The sequence below is a fragment of the Pinus tabuliformis genome, chromosome 2_1, assembly GCF_031772625.1.
Source record: "Pinus tabuliformis cultivar Carrire ecotype Pingquan chromosome 2_1, CPIR1, whole genome shotgun sequence".
Lineage (NCBI taxonomy): Eukaryota > Viridiplantae > Streptophyta > Pinopsida > Pinales > Pinaceae > Pinus > Pinus tabuliformis.
In genome coordinates, this window is record NC_142299.1 from 705,783,834 (window position 1) to 705,801,429 (window position 17,596).

General features: G+C 38.2%; 1 protein-coding gene across 1 annotated transcript in view; it reads right to left on the bottom strand.

Annotated features, from left to right (window-relative positions):
• Positions 1 to 17,596, bottom strand: part of LOC149202535 (uncharacterized) — a 248,085-nt gene that overhangs the window by 34,321 nt on the left and 196,168 nt on the right. Inside the window, exons 22-25 of the mRNA XM_089401620.1 lie at positions 13,919 to 14,257; positions 13,414 to 13,778; positions 13,100 to 13,266; positions 12,714 to 12,954 (exon numbers count right to left, since the gene is read on the bottom strand). Coding sequence (XP_089257746.1) covers positions 12,714 to 12,954; positions 13,100 to 13,266; positions 13,414 to 13,778; positions 13,919 to 14,257 — 1,112 coding nt within the window. The remainder of the gene's footprint in view (positions 1 to 12,713; positions 12,955 to 13,099; positions 13,267 to 13,413; positions 13,779 to 13,918; positions 14,258 to 17,596) is intronic.

A 17,596-nucleotide genomic window follows, 5' to 3' on the forward strand; every position in this document is an offset into this window, starting at 1 on the left:
TCCTGCATTCACCATCGCTATATTTGTCTTCTTGCGATGAGCTCTAACAATGAACTCCTTGCCATGTTTGAACAAATGATATTTGTTTTCATGGCGATGAAAGGTAGCTTTCCTGTCAAACAAGTAAGGACTTCCCAAAACAATTCCTGCTATATCAAAAGGTACCACATCAAGTTCAACTGTGTCAATAAAAAGTGCAGTAATTGTAAATCGCAATGTGCACTTTCTTGAAACTTGTAAATTTGCATCCTTGCAAATCCATCCAAGTGGATATGGCTTCGGATGTGGAACAGTCTCAAGTTTAAGCTGCTTGACCAAGTCCTCTGATATAAGGTTTGCTTGTGACCCACTATCAAAAAGTGTGTCAATTTTATTATGTTTTGAAATCACCCTCACATGAAACAGTTCAATTCTTTCTTCCTCATTAGGAGCTTGTACATGGCAGTTTGAGGTACTAGTGCTGGCTTGAGTTTCAACTTCTTTTCCCTTCAAGTTTTTTAAACCCATGGCTGTAATTTTGGTTTCATCACCTGAATCTTCCCCTAAATCTTGCGGTGTAGATGTAGTAGCAGCAGTTTTCTATTTCCCTTTGGATTTGTTAAATTGAGGTCTTTTTTCAGGATATAATTTCCAACAGTTTTTCTCCTCATGGCCTGGGTTAGAACAATGTTTACAGATCACTTTCTCACTCTCTTGTTTGACAGATGCATTCTTTTTTCCCTTTCCCTTGGAGGTTTTCTCTTTGTTTTTCCCCTTGGGGGGCTTGTTTCTACCCTCTTCAAATGTGTTTTTTCCCCTTGCCTCTAAATGGGTAGCTTGGACACAAACCTCATCCAGGCTAGTAGGGTTAAACATCAATATGGTGCGTCTAAGGTAGCTATGCAAGCCACCGATGTATTTCAGCATGGTTTCTTGGGTCTATAAATCTACCCTTAACAAGAGAGCTCTTCTCCTGAATTCTTGGGTGTAGTCTTGGACACTCTGACCCTTAAGTTGTCTGAAATTTTGCCAATTCATAATGGCTTTCTACATGTGAACAAGAGGATAAAACTGTTTTCTAATGGCTAACAGAAATTCAGGCCATGTTAAGGTAACCTTACCAAATTTCTTGATCTCCTCTTTAGTCTTGGCCTCCCACCAGACCAATGCTGCTCCATCCATTCTCAAAGAAGCCAACTGAATCTTTGTGGCATCATCATGCATATTTTGGATCCTCAAGTAAACTTCCAACTACCTAATCCAGTTGTCGAGCTTTTCTGCATTCACTTCACCATTAAACATAGGTAATTCGAATTTTACATCAAGCTTCAAAAAAGGACTTTTTCCAGAGGATCTATGCTTATGAATAGAAGAAGACGAGGATGAAGAGGAAGAAGGTGAAGATGGAGGTGGTGGATCACCATTTCCTCCATGTCCTTTCTTGGAATGATCATCATCCTTCTTACCTCCTGAAGAGTCCTCTCCTTCATGTGGATGTTTGGACCCTTCTCCAGCCAATTTCTCATTTCTTTCTTGGTACAATATCCTCACCATTTCAGTGAGGTCCAAGAAAGTCTTTCTGAAGACTCTTTCTTCTTCTCTTGGATCTATCTCTATAGGAATTTCTCCTTCATGTTCAGACATCCTTGAAGTTTCTGCTGAGACTCTTGAGGGTGAAATTGAAGGTGGAGGTGATGGCTCTCTGGCCTTCCTTGATTGAGGATTCTCTCGTTCTCTAGTCAACTGTCCTTCCCCTCTTTTAAGTTTCAACCTGGTAAGCATCAATACTTTGCAAGATAGTTAGAAGATCTTTGCACAAAACCCTGAGCTCTTATACCAACTTGATCTGAATTTGAAACTACTTGAAATTTGTTTGCAAGGTATTCAATTCAGAATTAAACATGTTTAAAAGATTTCCATGTCTTGCAGAAAGAAAACACATGAAATTTTCAGCTGTTCATGACCCATTTAAGCATAGCAGATTTATTTCCTTTTACTGTTTAACACATTAAAATGAAATTGATCTGCAAAATAAATCAACCACAAATGCAAAAGAAGTTGATAAAGCAGTTCACCCCCTCCAGGGCTACGTATGTTGGGTCCAAAGCTCCCAACCGGGCTTGTCCTTGTTTTTATTAAATGCTCAAATTGAAAATACAGCTGAATAGAAGCATCTACAGAATAAATATATGGTAAAAATGGATTCAGAACACTTGAATCCTTCAGGATTGACTATTGGATCACCTCCAATGGATACCTGCAACCCTATACAGTCTTCACAAAAACTGGGCCCTAGTGGCTCCTAGAACTTTCACGGCTCCAAAACCTCTGCAAATGACCTCATATGGCTGTAAGACCTGCAGCAATGGCTTCAGAAGGTCGAAAATAACCAAAATCAAAAAGCAATTCGTCCAAAACCGACTTTCCTAGCCAAAGTTATGGCCATTTAAAGTTTCTCCAGTTTTTCCCTAGAAAAACTCCAGCTAACTTTAGTTAACTCCAGATAGCTCCACCAATTATGGCGGGTCCGCCAAATTTGGCACTCCTGCCAAAATTCCGCCAACTTAACTGCAGTTACATTTAATGCTTGGTGGTTTCCTTGGATTTCGTGCCAGGCGGAATATTCCTTTTTTAATTTTTTTTTGAAAAATTAAAATTTCTAATGTTATGGACAAATTCTTCTTTTTGCCATAACTTCCTCATACGGCGACTGTTTTTCGAACCGTTTGCGGCGCCGGAATAGGGAAGACGAGCAATTTCCAGTCATTCAACTTTGAACTAGTTCTAAGAACTTCAAATTTTGAGCATTTTATGACACTTAGGACATGAGCACCTGATCATCAATAATCATCAATAACAAATATTCTCAATGTTAGTTGTTTGCATAATAGAATCATCAACATGACCTAGTCATTCACATCATTGTTCATTAAGAACCAGAGCTAATGTAAGTAACTAACATAAGGAACAAATCCATCATGGCTATCATCATCATAACATCAATAGGAAACATACATATCCATAAACGTTATCATCATCGTAACATCAATCGAAAACATACATATCCATCAAATCTATCATCATCATGATATCAATAGAGAACATACATATCCTTTAATGTTATCATCATCATAATATCAATAGAGAACATACATAACCATTAATGTTACAATCATCATAATATCAATAGAGAACATACATAACCATTAATGTTATCATCATCATAATATCAATAGAGAACATACATAACCATCACATCCACTAATAATAGAGTCATGTGTTTGGATCCTCAACCTGAGGTCCTCAAAGAATAAAGTGCAAGCCTTAGGGCTAAATAAATGTTAATGGCATATCATTGTCAGTCAACTAGAGCGGGGCATTATAATTACCTAGATGAATTTATGCATTAATTAGGACTATGGGACGAGGGGCCACAAGTTGCACAGGGCGCAACATTCACATGGAGTTGTTAGGTGTACAGGTGTTCTTACATCTAGTCCCTCTCACATGATTGGATGGTGAGAGGTATTGAGCTGGTACCAGATGGGGCAAGCTAGGAGGTTGGATACATCCATCGCCACAGTTTAGCAAAGGATGTGGGTGACCAGAGGGGCTAGAGGGCCAAACTATTGTTGGGATCCAGGTGGAATTCCCCATCACATCGTGGACTTTGTTAGTGATGGTGTTAGCAGGTTGGTCGATCTGGAGACTAATCAAACCCGCGCTTTCAGGTCTTCATCAAATGCATGGACAACACTAGTGATAGGATGGATTGAGAGGACAGTGGGTAGACACTATGAGTTGTCCTAGAATGTTGGTTAGGCATGGAGTCACATGATGATAAGTATGCCTTGGTAGGAATTTGTTAGAGGAGGCATTGACAAGCCACCAGATACAACATTATATGGAGACGATGCTTTCCCATTGATGTATTTGGCACAGGAGCCACCGAGGATTGACACAACAATGATATTTCCCCTAGCATGTGGCGAGTTAGGTCACCCATTTCTACTAGGACAGGTGAGGAGATATGACACGCGACATGGTGGGATCACTAGTTGAGTGGCAGATACATTGGCACATGCAGGATGCCTTATGATGCAGGGAGGTACGATAATAGGCAATGGTATCCAGTGGGAGCATAGAGGTGTATGGTGTTGTATTGTGATGCATGGTTTTTCCCTATGGGGTAGGAGTGATTCACACCACTTGGAGTTTTCGCATGGAGTGACGACTACTTCGACACAGGAGGGATGTCAGATGATCCAAGGGATTTGGGTATTGCCACTTGATGCTCTTATCACGAGCAACATGAACTGAAAGGTTCAACTGAGACAGTTGGACGAGATATAGTGCATCTAGAGAGAGGCTTTCCAGCTAAGGCATATGGTCAAGGTGCAAGTTGGCAGGTGTGAGCTTAGGGATGGTTCGATCTTCTGTAGGGGTAGCACATTCTCCACCCTTGAGACCACATTTAGCGAGATGCATGACACCTATTGGGCAAGGCATTCCAAGATGTCTTAGGAGCATATACAGCTGTTGGTGGACCCATCTTGTAGGTGGATGTTTAGACTCTAGGCAGTTTTGGGCAGCACCTACAGGAGGCAGGATAACAGATCTCATAATGTGGTATGGTAGGCACAAGGAAGTCTTGCATGCACCAAATTGATTCAAGATGTATGGAGTCCATATATTAATTGCATGCAGGGACTCGAGACGTGGTACGAGTTGGTGCCAGCAGTTGTCAAGACTATGTCGCAGCTGATATGGCTATGGGATCCAGGGATTCAGTTGGTTGATTGGTCACTCTATTTCATGACGAGCGGGATCAGGGCAGAGAGTGACCCAACTCACTCTTGGTTTGACATATGGGGGAGCATCGAGGCCTTCGTCACATGGCAAGGCTGATTTTCCTTGTTACTCCTCTGGACCGAGATTGACAGTAGATGGGTAGGCATTAATATCATGGAGATGTCAAGGCAAGGTGAGCTTGACCTACACAGATTTTTTCGCCATCAACTTCTAGGAGAGGAGGATACTGTCTACGCACAATGGGTAGTCTGTCATAGTCAGAGTGGCGCAACATCAACGTGGTGGCACCCTTCTGAGACTGGCATCGAATCCGAGCATCACAAGGCTTCGTAGTTTAGCTACCCTCAGCGATGATCTAGTTCTTAGAGGGGGAGATCATTCAAATCTTCAATTAGGATTGAGAGAATCATTCATAACATAGGGAACTTCCCCAGCATGGCAGGATATTCCGCATGCGAGATCAGGTTGGTTTGGGACCCTGGTGACATAGTATTTGTTCATGTGATGGTGGCATGATAGTGAGGTGTGGTTCAGTGTCATATTTGGGACCCTGGAATTAGCTCAGCCAACCTATGGATCTGCAACATAGGGCAATATTGCTTGAGAATAAGCAATTTTTGGTGGGGAGGACTGTGATGTTCCCAATTTTTGTGCATGCAAAAATGACTTAGGGGTTTTGCAAAATTTTAGAAATATTAAACAAGGGAAATATTCTTTTGTGAGAGAAGGGGGAAATTATTATGTTAATGGGATGGCAACAAAACAATACTTTGTTGGAGGAAGAAAAAAATATTATTTTAATGGAAAATGTTGGCAAACTAATATTTTATTAGGGAGTGAAAGAAAATTATTATTTTATTGGAGAATGGTGGAAAAATAATATTTTATTGAGAAAGGAGGAAAATTACTATTTTACTTAAAATGACAGTAAAATGTCTCCTAGTGGAAAATGGGCCCCACCAATAAAATAATATAGAAAAAGGAGAATCTAGAAGCTAGAGGAAGGCTCCATTAGGAATTAAAAAAGGAGGAGAAGTTCAATTGCAAATCATTCTATTCTATCATTTCTATTTGACATCATGAAGAAGCTCAAAGCTAGTTTCAAGAGTTTCAAGCGAAACTCAATAGCTAATTTCGGTGGACTTCATGTGCCACCCTAGTTAGCTTAAGGGAAGATTACTTCAGATCTTCCATTGGTGTTTATTGTAGGTCATACTGTCAGACCAAGAGGTAACTCCTCAAAAACAATTCACGATATTCATTTAGGTTGGTCTTTATTATATACATGAGGGAGAGACTATTCATTTCATCTCCCGTGACTCTTCATCTTTTCTATTATTTATTTACATCAATTACAGTTGTTCACCCAATACTGATGATCAGGTGTCAACATTCCCCCCCTTAATGTGAAGGGATGTTGGTGATTCCAAGCATCGTTTTGAATCTTTCAAGCTTTTCTCTTCCAAGCGCTTTGGTGAAAATGTCTGCAATTTGCTCATTAGTGGAACAATGGCGGAGATGGATTGTTTTGGCCTCAACATGATGTCGAATAAGATGATTTTTAGTATTGATGTGCTTCGTTCGACCATGGAACTTCAGGTTCTTGGCCAACTTTATTATCGAGGTATTGTCAATCATGAGTGGAGTCGATTGTACTTGTTTTACCTGCAAATCTTCAAGAATTTTCCTGAGCCACACAATTTCTTTTGTTGCCTCAATTGCTGCCACATATTCTGCCTCTATTGTGGAATCTGTTGGAACTAATTGTTTGCATGATCTCTAAGAGACAACTCCTAATCCAAGACTCATAGCATAACCTGAAGTAGATACCCCAGTTTCTTTTCTCCATTGAAGTCTGAACCAGAGTATCCAATCAAGCTGAAGTCACCCACCTATGTATACTTGATTCCAAAGTCTTGAGTTCCCTTCAAGTACCTTAGAACTCTTTTTGCAGCAGACCAATGTCCCTCACAAGGATTTTGCACAAACCTGGAGAGGATTCCAACAGAAAACAAAATGTCTGGTCTGGTAGTAGTTAGGTAGTTGAGACTTCCTACAAGCTGTCTATACTTTGTTGCATCCTCAAATTCTTTTCCTTCAATGGAAGTGAGCTTTAAGTTTTGTTCCATTGGAGTAGTAAGAGGATTGCCTTCTGTCATGCCAAACCTGTTCAACAGATCTCCAATGTACTTCTTTTGAGAAAGGAATATGGACTTCAGATGTTGAGTTACTTCAATACCAAGATAGTAATGAACATAGCCCAAATCAATCATTTCAAAACCTTTCCTCAATTCCTTCTTTATGGATGCAATGTAGCTTTCATTGTTCCCTGCCATCAAAAGATCATCTACAGATACCACAAGATATATACAACTGTTTTGCCAACTTTCTTGACACATAAAGTTGCATCATCAAGATCATAATGTTTGAAATTGAGTTTCAGAAGATGCACAGTTAGTTTTTCATACCAGGCTTGCAGTGCTTGTTTGAGGCCATACAAGGATTTCACAAATTTGCATACTTTATGTTCATGTCCTTTCACAATAAATCCTTCAGGCTAGGACATAAAAACATTCTCTTTTAGATCTCCATTCAAGAAAGTAGTTTTTACATCCATTTGATGGACTTTCCAACCATTTTGAGCTGCTAGGGCAAAGAGTGTCTAGATGGTAGCCCATTTTGCTGTGAGGGCAAAAGTGAGCCATCAGATTTATACTTGTTCTTGTAGACCCACTTGCAGCCAATTGGTTTGGTTCCTAATGGAGGATCAACCAGATTCCAAGTGCCATTCTTTATCAGGTCATCATACTCCTTTTGCATAGCTTCTTTCCATTCATCACGAGAAGCAACTTCTTTGAAAGAAATTGGTTCAAAATTTGTAGACAAATTCAATTCACAATCATAAGAAACATCCATATCAACAGGTGAATCAGAGTCATCTACATCACCTTCATTTTGCTGGTTTGAATTTCTAGTTCCTGTCTTTCCAACCTCATCATGATGAACACTTTCAAGTGTCTTTGTCAGCCACTTTGGGGGACCTTTCTTAGATGGTCCAGGTTGCTCCATTGATTGAGTTGGGTCTAAATCAAGATTGAGTCTCCCAATTCTATCAATCACATCACTTAAAGTATCATCTGTTGTTGGAGTTTCATGCGGGGGAGAGAGTGCTTCAGAAGAAGATTCCACAAGTTGATCTAGTATAGGAATCCCCCCTTCAAGATGTGGAATCTGATTATCAAATTCTTGAAATGATTTTGCATTTGTGAATCTATCCAAGTGATCAAGTTGCTGCTCAACAACATTGTCAGTTTTGGATGATTCAAGAAAGATTACATCTCTAGATACAACAAACTTTGTATTGACCTCATCATAGATACGGTATGCTTTGGAGGTGTTTGAATACCCCAGGAAGATACACTTATGACTTCTTGCACCAAGTTTGTTTCTATGTACCTTTGGTATCAAGGCATAACAGGTGGAACCAAAGACCCTGAGATGCTTTATCGAAGGAATGTGCCCATACCGCATTTTATAAGGAGTTTTGTTTCTGATAGCATTAGATGGACATCTATTCTTTATATATACAGCACATAGAACTGCATTAGCCCAAAACATCAATTTTACATTTTTGAAAAACATCATAGAGCGCACCATATTTAAGATTATCCTATTCATTCTTTCAGCGACACCGTTCTATTGGGGATTATAAGGCACAATTGTTTGATGTTTGATCCCATGTTGGCAAAGATAGTTTTCAAATCCATTTGAAGTGTATTCTTTTCCATTATCAGTGTGAATAGAGCCAATATGAGATTGTGCATCATTTTCAATCCATGTATGAAAGTTCTTGAATGTTTGAAAAGCATCAGATGTGTTCTTCAATAAATAAACCCAACACATTCTAGTGTAGTCATCAATAAATGTCATCATATATTTATTTCCATTTGTAGAAGGAACAGGCCTTGGACCACATAAATCTGAATGAATGAGTTCAAGTTTTCTATGTGTTCTTGAATGTGAATCATTAAAAGACTACTTGTTATGCTTTCCTAGAATGCAACCATCACATTGCTTAAGTTTCCTAGGAATTGTAGGCAAACCAGTAACACCATTTTTCTTCAACAAGTGGAGGCTATCATAGTTCAAGTGTCCAAATCTAGCATGCCATAATAAACTTGATGGAAGTGTACCTTCTTCATAATGAGAATTGTATGAGAAATGTTGTGCACGAGCAGAGGTACCCTGCAGCTTGAGAAGCCTTTCTTCTTCTATCCCTGTCATGACAAGTGAGTGGTCAGATGATTTTCTCACCTCAAGCTTGCCATCAAACATATGAATGGAGTGACCTTGCTGGCAGATGTGGACCAAGGACAACAAGTTTCTCCTCAGCTGTGGGAGATATAGAACATGATGTAGAAGAAAGTCTGGAAGACCAGACAATTTAATCCTGATTGTGCCAAGCCATGATGGCTTGAGTTTTGATTGGTCTGCAAAGTATACTGCTCCATCAACATTGTCAATAAATTCTTCAAAAAAATCTTTTCTATGAGTCATGTGGCAAGTTGCTCTTGAATCAAGCAACCAATCATTTTTCCAAGAAGCAAGTGAAGCATTAAATAAGTCTTCATTTACTCCAATATTACATTGTGCCACAACATAATGAGCAGATTCAGGTGCTTTACCTTTTTCTGTATCATTAGTTTTACATTTAGGTTGGTTTCTTTGCTGCTCAATTTTGTCCCAAGGTAACTTGCATGTGGAGGCATCATGTGATCCATTTCTTTTACAGCATATGCAGTGCAAATCTGACTTTTCTCCTTGACAGTGTCTGCCCCCCTTCCTCTAAAATATCTTCCTCTTCCTCTTCGACCACCTCTTCCTCTGGAAGAATCTTGGGCAAGATTCTTTTCTTTATGAGCAAGGCACACAACCTCTTCAGAAGATTCAGGGGTTGTCTTCTTTCCAAAAGCTTTCTCTCTTTCAGCAAATTTTTTCACAAGAGAGTCAAAGGTAATATCTTTGAGATTTCCATTTGCTTGCAATGACTCAAGATAATTGGAGTAAGTAGGATAAATTTCCTTGAGAAAAGTGATAAGAGGAATATCTAATTCAACCTTAGTGGCTTTGATATCATGCATTATAGATTTTACTTCAGATGCAAGAGCAAGAGGATCATTATTTTGTAATTCAAGAGTGAAGAGTTTAATCATGAGTTGAACAACTTCAAGTGCAGAGTGTGAGTCATAGAGTTCCTTTAGTTTTTGTAAGGCTTCGAAAGCATTTGAAAATGGCGAAATATGGCGACTCACCTCTTCACTTACTGATGCTGCAATCAATGCATAGGCCTTGCTATTCTTATTTTCCCAAATGGCGAACTCCTTGTCTGAGGTAGGTTGTTCTGGCTCTTTGTCTTCGTCTCCAACACACACTCCTTTCCACAACTCATTGAAAATGAGTGTGTGTTTTATTTTCCAGGACCACTCAGGATAGTTCTCCTTGCCAGTGAGAACTACTCCCACAATAGATATGATTGAATGCATTGTAAAATCTGTGTACTGTGGGAAACAATACTTGTGCTGCAAAATTTTACTCCTAAAAAAAATCTGATTTTGATATATGAAGACAGAGGTTTTTATGTGAGGGAGGGAAGCCCCATGGTTATGACTGTCGGAAGACTTTATACCACATTAAACCAGACAATGTTAAAGTAAGGAATATATGGGGCAGCGTAAATATATGCAGACAAAGTATGTGGATAACATTATTATGACAACATTCTGTGTTGTAGCCTTCGGAAGCCGAGCAGTGAGGAGCAACGCTATGGGAGGATGGGTGATTGTTCGAACAATGTGGAGTGTTGACCTGCAGCGTCTGGACTGGAGCGGTGGATGAGGTTGTTATACAAGCAGAGGTCGATTATGTATGGTATAACCTCGGGAGTTGAATACACAGTTACAGTCTTCAAAAAAAAGAAAGGTGTATGAACTTATCAACTCCAACGAATTATGTCATACTGTTCACAAAAAAATTATGGCATACCGTTCACAGTTGCATCCTCTGATGTAACCTACAAACCACCGCACCAAGGGCTGACTTGTTGTTGTCGTTGAGATCTTAAAACGACGGGTTCCTCTGGAAACAAGTGACTATGGACAGATATTAAACGGTCGAGAAGTCGAGGCCTGAGTCGACCATACAAGAGAATGCGATTTGTATCACCACCCATGGGGTCATAAGGAATTACATGAGCTATGCCACTAATCTTTTACAGGAAAGCGAGGCACCAGCAGCACCAAGAGTTTCAACCCCAACTCACTCCACAGCACCTCCAGGCAGCAACTAGCTCCAATCAACTCATTCAATGCACCATTCGATGCACCTTCAATAGTAAGATTATTGTTGAATATGACATGCAATAACGCACTTCAACCATGAATGAGATTTCACAGGGATTTGACAGAGATGTCAGCCTACAAAAAATGCAGAACATAGGCAGAATAGAGAGTTACAAAGCAGAGGAAAGCCAAAAATGGCACTGGCTCTAATACCATGTCAGACCAGGAGGTAACTCCTCAAAAACAAACAATTCATGATATTCATTCAAGTTGGTTTTTATTATATACATGAGAGATAGACTGTTCATTTTATCTCCCCGTGACTCTTCATCTTTTCTATTATTTATTTACATCAATTACAGTTGTTCACCCAATCCTAATGATTAGGTGTCAACACATACATTCTTCAAAAAGGTTGAATTTCCCAAAATCTGACGATGAGCAAAGGTGTCCCAAATTTCCCAAAATCTGACGCTGAGCAAAGGTGTCCCAAAATTATCCTTTCTCCAGATCGAGTTGCCAAGGAAGAAGCCGATTTTATCTTGTTGGACTTATCATTTTTCTTAGATTAAAGAGTAGTGATAAGTGCCAAGAACAAGAGGCCACATTCCCAGCCTATAACAGAGGTCAAGCTGGACAATATAAGGAGGTCGAACTGGTTTGTATATCAGAGAAGAAGTGGGTCAAAATCCTTCAATCATAAGGCGATGTTTGCAAAATTTTTTGAAGAGTTTGCGGGCCCATTGGAAGGCTGAAACCATCAAATTGCCCCAGTCTATTCACACAGCCAAACTATAATTTACTACACCAGATTTGTTGCTTGAAGGAAGGATGGATTGTACACTTGATATTTGTCTTCTAAACAGGGATTTGGATCAGCAAACAAGGGGCTGAATTTCATATTAAAAGAGGCTAAAATTCTTCTCCAAAATCAGTCACATTGCATGCAATTTCCAGGGATATTTGTACATCAGCCCATATACTACAAATCTGAAGCAAAACAGAAGGGACATTAAGGTCAGTTCAGGGACAGTATTTTATTGAGTTCAGTCATGAAATTTCTGTGAGTTATCTAGCTGCTGATAATTGGGACGAGATGCATATTGAAGAGCTGAGCAAGTGGTCATTTGGGCAGCCATGTTACTAATGTATAAGGGCAGGAAAAGCCTCATTGTATGACTCATACTTCACTATTATCTTGCTGGAAACAAGTCCAGGTTCTTCCACTGTGCTTTCATTGTGTATTTTCCTCTATAAAAAAATTAATATGATGCCTGTGTTCCCTTCCGCTTGCAATTATATCAGTCATATCAGTGTCCCATCTTATTGCTGAGTACTACATGTTATTTTGTTCACTGATTTGAAGTCTGTTCATAGTTCTTTTGGCACTCTATTTGCTATTTGAAATGAAATATCAGAGAAAGACACCTACAGCCATATACATTTTAACTATTTGACATAATCTCAAAAAGACTAAATTAAACAAACTAAGAAAATTATCGGTACCACAGATATTTTTAAGAAGGGACATTACACTGTATGTCATTAGATGTTGTAAATTGTCTCTGTACTCAAGCAGTTCACCTGAGCTCTTGTGTGTAAATTTACTGTGACATTTTGAAACTTTGAGCACCCATCTAACCATAACTTGGAAATATCCGTCAGGCCAATACACTGTGTTGTACCAAAGCTGAGTTGCAAAGACAACTGATCACCAATGATGACAAAAGCTCTCTCAACTCTCTGAAAATTTCCTGCAAGATAAAATATACACTCAGAAGAGTCACTATCTCCGTAATTGCATTCAATCCACATCATGCAGAACCTTAAAAGTTAAAACGATGACAGCCTCAAGCAAGGGTAACAGCCTAGTATCTTGCAAGTCATTAGAAAACTTAGCTTTTGCTATTATAAGAAAAGTAAAAATATTCATGAGAAAAAATTTTAAAATGTATTTCTCATAAACTCACTGTAAGAATTTGACAACTTCAATCATGGTCGGACGGTCGGAAGGTTGCTCCCTTGAGCAAAATAATGCAAGTTCCATGACCTTTCTTATGACCGTAATATCTGTGGAGGTTTCTACAACTTCTGGGTCAACGAAATCCATGATTCTCCCATCTCCATTGGATTGTATCTGCATTCAAATGCCCATGTCAAGAAAACATATATTAGTTTTTTTTTCTTGGTCCATGCAATACCTCTAGACAAGCAAACTCTACAATTACTAAAAAGATATTCCCAATTGAAGCAAGTTCATATAATAGAGATTGTATTGTCTTACCAGTTGAAGCAAATTAGAGCCATTATCCACAGCTTTCCTCCGTGCCATCAGCTCCAAAAGAACAATGCCATAACTGTACACATCTGATTTCTCATTGAGCCTCATTGTCCTTCCATATTCAGGGTCAATGTAACCAATGGTACCCATTACATAGGTACAGGTATGGGTTTCAACAGAGGGGATACACTTGGCAATCCCAAAATCTGCCAAACGTGCTTCAAAATTCTCGTCTAAGAGGATGTTGGAACTCTTTACATCTCTATGAATAATGCGTGGGTTACAAGCGTGATGCAGATATGCTAGACCTTTAGCAGCTCCAAGAGCAATCCTTAAACGAGTGTTCCATTCTATCCTATTTGAAGATCCTACATGGAAAAGATATTTCTTAGATTCCCCAACTAGACCATTTGCAATCATTAACTGTACATGAAAGATTCGTTAACCTATCTAAATTAACCCTTTACATCTAAATTTCTTGACAAATTGTTCCATACATTTTACTCACCATGTAAGATGTCCCACAAACTTCCATTAGCCATGTAGTCAAAGAACAACAAGTTTCCATGTGGACAAAGAGAGTATCCCAGCAAGCTGACAAGATTACTATGTTTGATGTTTCCAGCAGTCTTTAGCTCAGTTTCAAATGCATGCAAATTTTCTGGATTCTGTATGTGCAATCTCTTAATAGCAATTGTCTTATTGTTTCTCAAAACACATTTATAGACATTTCTTGTAGCACCATGTCCAATTATATATCTATCATTCAAATTTTCCGTGCTTCTCATCATGTCTCCACATGTATATCCCACCATGTCCATGTGGAATATTGTTAACTTTGGACAATCTGATCAATAAATAAATAAAATTATTAATCCAAAACAAATAAATAAAATTATTAATCCAAAACATAGATATTGATGTTGAATTAATACTTTTATTCTTTGATACTATCTGAAGAAATAAGAAATGAGGCACGATGTAACATCCTATGACATTTATAAACATTTTGTATAATCATGCACTCTAACATGATGTGGCTGGCAGAAACTTTAAATATAATGGAATTATTTATGTTGAAATTCATTTATGCCTTGATGGTAGTACCGAGATGTATGAATACTTTATACAATATTAAATATTATTAATCATTTGCTAATGCTTTAATTATATTTAAAAATCATTAATTATATAATTGCTTTAATTAATAATAAAATTATTGATTCCAATTTTTTATTAATTTACTCTTACAGAATAAATCATTAATTATATAATTGCTTTAATTAATAATAAAATTATTGATTCTAATTTTTATTAAGTAATAAAAATTGTTTGGAGAAGGATGACAAGCCATAGCTTAAGAAGGGTCTTTGGTTTCACCCACTTGACGTGAACTGCGATACCCATACCACTGAATTTAATGTCAAACCCTTTATGACTAGTAAAAGGCATCCTAATCTGATTTGGTAATTAATGTGATTGGGTGGTGCTACCATTTCCTCCCCTCCTCTCGAATTGAAGGGGTAACATGCGAAGGAAGGCAACATGGGGACAAGGGGTGTCCTCTCGACCATATCTAAGATGCATCATGATGGCAATAAATATGTTGGCCAATTTAGAGGGGGATTTGACTTGTTATTTTTGGAGAGTTTTTGTTGAGAGGTAGTTTTAGTGTGAAGCTCATGGAGAACATTCAACCTCTGTTGGACCACAACTCTGTCTTCAATTTTTACATGGCATTACTGGTTTGGACACACAGAGATTGACTTGGAAAATTTGGGTGCTTTTTAACACTATGAAACCACTGGTGCTTGTGGCTTGTTGTGAAACTGTTGGTGCTTGCTGCATATGTGAAATCACCAGCGCTTTCCAGACCGTTGTTAAACCACCTGCAAGTGATATCCATCTCTTAGTCCAATTGGTATTGACCCTGTGAAATTAATTCCTCAGAATTCGGTCCTGGCGCAAGAGTGGTTAGTTACGAGAGGGTATAGTGTGACTGACCTACGATTGAGAGGATAGTGTGGATCCCTTCTCCAATCACCCGTTGAACTCCACTCAACCAGATAAGTAGCACGGTCTACATTTTTTATCTCATGAACTCTGAGTTATGTGTATTTATAATGACCAATTTTTATTCTTGTCATGATTTGAGTTACAACTGAATATTATTTACTTATATGAGCAAGATAGTTTCAGTCAAAGTGTTAATTTATCTGATTTTGAAAATCATACTAAGAATTTCGAAATTGACCATTTATTTTATATATTGGACAATACCAAAAATTGTGTTGCGCATTCTACATGCATGAGATATTAGATATTATATTGTAATTCTAACATTTCAAAGTGGACATTGAATTTTCTGAGTGAATTGTTCCGGTTAGATGTATGCTTTTAATGCATGGTTATATTAAACCTTCAAGTTGTGAAAATATACACTACCATGTGAATTCACAGCGATAGATAAAAATCAAGCAACTGTTTAGAGGAGTCTCATCGTCCAACAGACTGCAACATAGTCAAAAGATGGGCTCGTCAAACAAATTAAAGTGATTCACTCAGCGAGTAGTGGATATGTCGTAATTCCAAGCCGTGTCCAAACTATAAACGACGAATCGAGAAAAATCAAACCTCAATCTATTTATGTAGGATGGACCATGTGTTGCATACAAAATAGGCCGAAGGTTTTCATCTAGAAACCCTATTGATGGATGGAAATTGTTGAATAGTCTATTACAAAACAATGGTTCAATGTCTTATTAGCCCGTTGAGAAACCTATACAAATGCTTGGAAATAACATTCCATGAATAATATATATATGTAAAGTGGTCATGGTCACGCTCTCTTCAAGCCTCAATAATATTGCCTAGCCGATGTCACGACCATGCATTTTGTTCTATCAAATTGGGTGTCTCAAGAACTATATATAAATAATACATAAATATGCATATATAGTTTGTGGAAGTTAGTTTAGGTTGCATCCCCTCTTAGCATCAACCATACCGTCTGGCAATTTTTATTACCCACCCAATCATGCATCACCAAGTTTAATACTTTATGAGTCGGTATATATATGTAATGTGTAAATTGGTTGGGTGAAAATCTTATTCATCTATTTGTATAATATTAAATTCCCATTCCAATGCATAATCTAAATGATGTTTTTGACCATAATTTATAAAGGCCTCACATTGTGTTGAGAAGTATGGCCTAGGAGCTATTTTCACAAATCTAGGGTATTTGATTTGTGTGGAGAAAACCAACAAAGATGGACTTTTGTGGGAAAAGTACCTAAGCAGTGGGTTTTGGACCCAAGGCCGTGGGCTTGAAACCTAAAAATATTTATTGTTTAGTCTATTTGTTGTGGAGGTCACCTTTGATGGACTAAAGGGGGCACCTAAGGCAACTTTGGAGAGCTATTTATATGAGAGACTAAAGGAGAGGTCTCACCATCATTGCAACTCATTTTGTGACAAACAATAGCCCTAGTATCTTGAGATTTGGTAGCTTGGGAGGTACTCCAAGCCCTAGGGTTCGATGTTTGCAGGTTGGAGCACCACAAAAGTGATTTGTGGGCTTGGAACCCAAGCTTGTGGGTGCGAAAACACTAGTGGATTTTGACATGTGATGATTTGAGATAATAGAAGACCTCGAGAGAGGAGAGAGGCAATGAAAATCACTTGAATCCGAGCTCTAGAAATGGAGATATGAATTTTTGTGTAGTTGTTGGGTTTGCAGATGAATTGTTCAAGTCAAATAAGGTAATTATGAGCATCTTGAAAAGTTGGGAAGCCCACAAGCGCAGTTCGATGAAGCCCTGGATAAAGATATATATATATATATATATATATATATATATATATATATATATATATATATATATATATATATATATATATATATATATATATATATATATATATATTATATAGTGATTGTGGAGGCATAATGACTCATCCAAGTGCATCACTACCTAGCAATTCATCATCTGAATTTGGTCATAGCCCTAGAAGACCAAGCAAGGAGGACAATGAGCATATTTTTGTGATTGTTTGAGCCACAAATCTAGGCAGACCTCAGGGAAAGAAGGAGAGAGCCAATGAAGCACCTCTTTGTGACTGTTTAAGGGTCGTGATGATTAGATGTAGGGGCTGAGTTTGTTTGGAGTAATTCTGGGAAGTG